Raw genomic sequence first — 6,000 nt, 5'->3', positions numbered from 1 at the left:
TTCAATTATATGCCTTTTGTAATGCATCTATATGTGCTATTTTCTTCTGTCACATGGCAAAATAAGATGTGACTAATACTTGAGTTCTGGCACTTATTTTTATATATAATGTAGGGGTTGCACATGGGAAGGAGCTTACAAATGGATCTACGAGTTTCACCTGCTATTTTTAACTGTGGCCAGAGGACATGCAGCCTGTGGCTGCCTGAGGTTCTTCTCATAGTTAAAAGCTGTTCCTTCCATTCTGCAAGATATTGGTTCAGAGTGTTCATGATCAGAGGACTTGAGTACATAGTAAAGGTTTAAAAACCAAACAATATAAATTCAGTAAAGTAAGGAAGATGAGAGCCAGAATAGCAACTTAATTGCTTTTCCTTTTCACATTCATGTTTCAGGAATCCATTTTCCTAGAAGTCTAAATTTAGAGCAGTGGTGCAGTCCTGGATTTAATGCTTTGGAGCTTTTTCTTTTCCCAAATGTGAGGAATGGAAAGATGGTTGAGTTCTGCTTTAATCATTTCACACAGTCTCATTCTGCTTAGAGGTATTGATAGTGGGACATGCACAGGTATCAGAGAGTGGTATTGCTTATGTCAGTCTAAGGAAGGATGGATGTTAAGTACAAGAAGAAACTTCTGGAGAAATCAGAGGTGGAATTGGCCATCAAAATAAGCATGAGTGAGTTTTAAATCTACTTGAAAAAGAAGTGGGGGAGCACTTAAAGGAAACATAAGAAGGAAGAAACAGACCAATTAGCTGAAATAATAGGCAGAGGTATTCTACTTCTAAGTGCTTGCTCAATAACCAGTTACATTGCATTCAGTGCTAACTTATGATCTTACAAAATTTGTGCAGGATCTTCCCAATAATATGATTCATCAAGTAGCTATCAAGTCTCTCCCTCAGGAATGGCTTTGGTGTGAAACCTGGTGTGATGATGAATCCAAGAAGAAGGCTAAAACAATAGACTTGGTGAGCTGATTTCAAGTTATATTGGTTTTCTTCATTAAAAACCTTTTGCTTTAATTTCAATGGCTTTTGAGATAGATACACAAGTATGTCATGTCATGTCATGTCATGTCATGTCATGTCATGGAGGCAGTCCTGCTGGAAGGCACTGTAACATGGTGTCTGTTCGCTACAATACAGCAAAACTCTTTTCCTTTTCTCTGAGACCTTTTCTGCTTGCTCTGTACCAAATTTACTTCTGTTAAAGCTGAAAACTGTGCCCCAGTTTTACATGCTGTCTGTAACTGGACAGGATTGGGGTTTTCACACCCGTACGTGTATATTCCTTATCTTTTTAACATAGTCAGCTGGATTAGTGGAACTCTGAGTACTGTTAACTGTCTGGGTATTGTGTCACCCTGTTAAACTCTATGAATTTCCTCCAGAACCAGCTGTGTAGAGGATGAACTTAATAGTATCATGGTTTCCTCTGTCCATTTCACCACTATAAACAGGAGATAAAGAAGAGCTTTTTAAGTGTAATGCTGAGGAGACTATCCATATTTAGAAAGAAGAAAGTGTCTTTATTTGGGAATTGAAACAGAGAGAGAAGATATAGAGAGGAATTGGGGCTGCCCTATCTCTGGCAGTGTTCAAGGCAACCTGGTCTAGTGGAAGGTGGGGGGTTGGAACTGTGTGAGCTTTAAGGTCTCTTCCCAACCATTCTATGATTATTACCTCTATCCTGGTTTTTCCCATTCTCATTTTTTGACAACACCAACACACTGTGATACTTCAGACACAAAGTTCTGAAGAAAAACACACATTGTAAATTGTTTTGTTTTCTCTGTGTCTTTACAGTTGTTAAAATAAGCTTTTCTGTACACTCAAGACCAGAACTAAAGTTACTGATCTTTCTTTCAATCCCTATTATGTATCACTTATGATTTGCATTTATGTTATTTTATGGAAGCAATCAATACATCTTTCTAGACAACAATAGAGGAATCCTCACAAACATAACAAAAGCCCCGTATCAGATTCAGTTTGAATATACTAATGTATAACTTGTTTCTCCCCGTGTAGCTTTGTCTAAATCTTGGTAGTCTTGTGCTAGCCCTGTTTCTGCTACCCAGGTAGGCAGGAGCACATGGGAAAATGACAGTATTGACAGTAAAATGTTTTGAGTTATTGAAGCAGGGTTTAGTTACAGTTTGATTTGTGTGGGGTTTGTTTTTCTACTGACCTCACTTGATGCCCTTCAATGAAACTGTGAATGCTGATGAAAGCATTTAGATCAGTTCCTTGGAAAGGAGATATTTCCACATCTGCTCTGTTTACATCTGGTGTGTTTTAAACTTCCAGTGCAACAATCCCCAGACCAAAGAACCAAAATTAAAGGCTGCTGCCCGCATAGTTCCCGAGTGGGTTGACTACGACTCTGAGATACGAGCATTAATAGAACAAATTGGGAAGGAGAAGAAAAGTCGTTTATTTCAAAAAGGTAACTTGCATGCCTATTCATCTGCTGGCTTTTAACAACTATTAATACAGTTGACATTAAGATCAGGGTCTGTAGGCACAAGTACTCTATTTGTGTCATTTTCCCTGCTCTTACAGAAACTGAGTGAGGTTTAAGAGGCACATGATGCTCCTCTACGTAAGTTTCACTAAGAGGATAAAATCTATTCTTTCATGCCATGATCTAAGATAATTTTCTTTCTGTTTGGTTTACAGGTCTTAAACATGATGAACTTTAGCAGAGCCTTTACCCAGTAATGGGGACAGCTCAAGCAGTCTTCTGTCAAAGACCAAGTGGAAGTTACAGATGTTGCATTGGCATCAGTATTTGTTACATTCTGTAACATGAAGTCAAATATTTTATAACTTACAGTGTTATCTAAAAATGTTTTCAAGAAAATACAAAACCAGAAGAGAAATCCGTGGGTACTTTGATTTTGTTTTTTTACCCAGCATCGAGTAGGTTTACTGTTTGCTTTGGGTTTCCTTCACTAAACAGCAGTTTGCCCAGAGGGTTTTCAGTACAAAGACCGATGTGTTCAGCTCTTCAAAGATAGATTGTTTCAGTCTGGGGGAGAACGCACACACATGAAATACGGACATAAAAACTGGTTGGTGCAGATCACATGCATTAAGCTAATGTATTTAAATAGACAGAAATTTGGTTGTGTGTCTCTGGAGAAATGCTGTGGTCGCAAGAAAGAAACTCTGAGTGTAGGAAAGATCAGGCATAAGAAGTATCTGGTGTAATTTAGATTTGTGTGACCTGAGTCAACAGGGAAGCTGACTGAAGCCAGGAATGTCATTTCCCATTTATGATGCGGGACTGCTGCACTCTTACTTATTATAAAAAAAAAAGAAAAATAATTTTTGATTCTTAGGCTCTTTTTGGTCACATCAACACTATGTCATAACAGTCATAACCCTTCCACCCAGCGTGTACTGCTGCAGAAGGTCAGGACCTAAACACTGTTTCCATTCAGCTTTGATTATCATCATCATCCTTTCAGGCTTGATAATGAAATCTGTGAGTAATTTTGACTATCAGTCAGTGGTGGTTCCTGTGATTCTCAAAGTCTGTACTCACAAAACCATTGCTTTAATGGGCTACTGATGTTTTGATCCTACAGCAATTGCAGTGAAAAGTTCTTGCAATGCAGATATTTAAAAACAGGGAGCTTATTTCTTAAACTGAAAACTAGTGCCTTAAATACTCGGTTGTTTAAGCTGTGCTGCTTTCAAAAGAGATTGGACGTGACAGTTCCTTCTTGTACGAACAGCTTAATGCCGTCTTTTAAATGCTTGACGTGACAAAAGAGAAGGTAATTTGCACCGAGTGGGTGAATCCACAATGAGTGGCACAATATTATTTCCATACTAGCAAATTATTTACAAAATAACAAGAAAAACTATTTTGTCTGTATTGGAATTGGCCTCAGGTGTTGGTTATTTCAAATGTCTCACTGTAAGAGCAAGTGTCCTGGTTTTTGGCCAGTGTTGAACCATGACAGCAAGTATTTAAAATCATACTTTGCTGCTATTTTTCAAGTGTTAGGAATATGAGATGTGCAGATTTCTTGTACAGCTTTTTATATTTTTCACTGTATTACCTTTATGCATTTTCAAACAGTTTTAACATGTCACAGATGGATTTTAAAAGGTCCATTATGGGCATTTTCTGTGGATGAAGTACCCAAGGAAGTTACTTCCTGTGTAACCCATGCATAAATCCCAGTGTCAGTTCTCTTTAGCTGTTCTATTTCACTGCAGTATCTGTTTTGTTATGCTTGTTTGGCAACATAATTAGTTTAGGGTATCAGGCAGCATAGAACTTCTTGAAGCTGGTATTTTTATACCATATAGTCTTACACTGAACTTTGAATGTATAGTAATGGTGCATATACATCTGCTATGTGTAACAAAGAGATGACTGGTACTCTGGATCACAGGAAGAACCCAAAGAGGATTCAGCTGCTTGCTGCTCTGTTTATTCCCCCTTTTCTGTGTTTAAGCTTACAATACCACCCTGATGCTTTACTGGGCTGCCATGTTTTAACATCAGTCTGCCGTGGAATGCTTGAAGTGGACATTGGAAAGCTTTCTTTTTAAGCCAGGAGTTAAAGTTTAATCTGTAAGAAACAACTTAGTTCTCCTTAATTATCTGTGTGGAAAGTCTGTTCCTGTCATGGTTTAAGCCCAGCCAGCAACCCAGAACCATGCAGTATAAAAAGTGGGCAGTTTATGCATGGATCTCTTGTTCACTGTATCTGTAGCATCCTGTTCTTTTAAGAATTGCATTACTTCTAGAGGCTTTAAAAAAAGAAATAGCTCTTTAGGCTACTTGATCCTTGAGATCACTAAAGGATTAGAATATAATTTTTAGAAATAGCAGTTGCTGGAGATATCTTGAAGATTTCAGAGGTTTCATGGCATTTTCTACTGTGTTGTATATATTCGTAAAAGTGGTTTATGGCACTTTATTCCTGCATAACAATACTTTCAAGGACAACTCTTTTTTGAGACACGTCCTGTTCCTTTAAACCGGAGGGTCCAGCAAGTATCTTCAGTACTTCTCAAAGTTGTCTTTCAAGCATCACTTTGAATCATTAGCAGCATATATATTTCAATACCAAACCAATGGATTGTGGGTGTTGTACAAAATATGAAAATGTGCTACTAGAGGAAAAATGATTATTTTTTGTTCTCCTATTGTGTATTATATGAGAACCCTTCAATACTTGGTTAACAGATCCGAGGCAAAAACTTGCAACAAGACTTCAGCTGTCTTTCATCTAAACGGAGGTGTTTGTGCTCTGTGATGGGGTGAGAGCTTGGGAGAGGCAGAGCTTCACTGTAGTTTGTGATCTGTGTGCTCTGCCCTGTGAGAGGGAGGAAAACAGATCCTGAATTACAGGAGTGTTACTAAAACCTGGGTTAAGGTAGTAAATAAGCAAAGTAATATTTGAACTGTTCAAGTGAAGAGTATACAATTTATGTTCATATTACCATTACAGTGTCTTGCTCTTCTTAGTATCTTGTAAGTTTAAAGGAAATGAACAAACAAGACATTAGTGCAGTATTGTTCACAAGCCAGAGCTTTAGCATTGAAGGTACTTCTCAGGAAGGTTCCTTTTAACCTTTTTGGATCTTTGTATAGGGGGGACCAAACCTGCCCAGCCCAACAGGAGGTAAACTTAAGGTGTCCCTGCCCATGACAGGTTAGAACTAGATAATTAAGGTATCTTCCAACCCAAACCACTCTATGACTGCTTCGTGCTGTATGTTACCTGTTAAAACCCGACAACATTCACAGTAGCTACTAAAGAAATCCTACTTTCACCCCCAACCCAGGGTTCTGGCAGCCTATTCCTGGACTTTTGCAGAACTCCAGCTTCAGCCAGGATGAGGGAAGAAGGGCAGACAATGACACTGTGGTGCTTTCTGGTCATCATAAATATCTTTATTGTGAAAAATACCATAAAATAATTCCCACAGTTCTAGAAAAAACAGTTCTTGCTTTTTAGATTCATGA

At 38.2% G+C, this 6,000-nt stretch overlaps 1 protein-coding gene across 1 annotated transcript; it reads left to right on the top strand.

The window, feature by feature from the left end:
* The first annotated feature begins 846 nt into the window (after positions 1-846).
* On the top strand, positions 847-2,887 carry LOC117435885 (UDP-glucose:glycoprotein glucosyltransferase 2-like). Its single transcript, XM_034060089.1, has 3 exons — positions 847-971; positions 2,313-2,451; positions 2,685-2,887. Exons 1-3 carry the CDS (start codon positions 870-872, stop codon positions 2,705-2,707), a joined length of 264 nt encoding a protein of 87 aa, XP_033915980.1. The 5' UTR covers positions 847-869; the 3' UTR covers positions 2,708-2,887.
* The last annotated feature ends 3,113 nt before the right edge of the window (positions 2,888-6,000 follow it).

Source organism: Melopsittacus undulatus, chromosome 2, assembly GCF_012275295.1.
Source record: "Melopsittacus undulatus isolate bMelUnd1 chromosome 2, bMelUnd1.mat.Z, whole genome shotgun sequence".
Lineage (NCBI taxonomy): Eukaryota > Metazoa > Chordata > Aves > Psittaciformes > Psittaculidae > Melopsittacus > Melopsittacus undulatus.
This window is presented reverse-complemented; position numbering and strand designations above follow the sequence as displayed.

Coding starts and splice junctions, on each gene's coding strand:
- LOC117435885 (XM_034060089.1), top strand. CDS start 870: ATGATTCATCAAGTAGCTATCAAGTCTCTCCCTCAGGAATGGCTTTGG. Junction 972..2,312: donor AGGCTAAAACAATAGACTTG/GTGAGCTGATTT, acceptor TTAAACTTCCAG/TGCAACAATCCCCAGACCAA. Junction 2,452..2,684: donor AAGTCGTTTATTTCAAAAAG/GTAACTTGCATG, acceptor TTTGGTTTACAG/GTCTTAAACATGATGAACTT.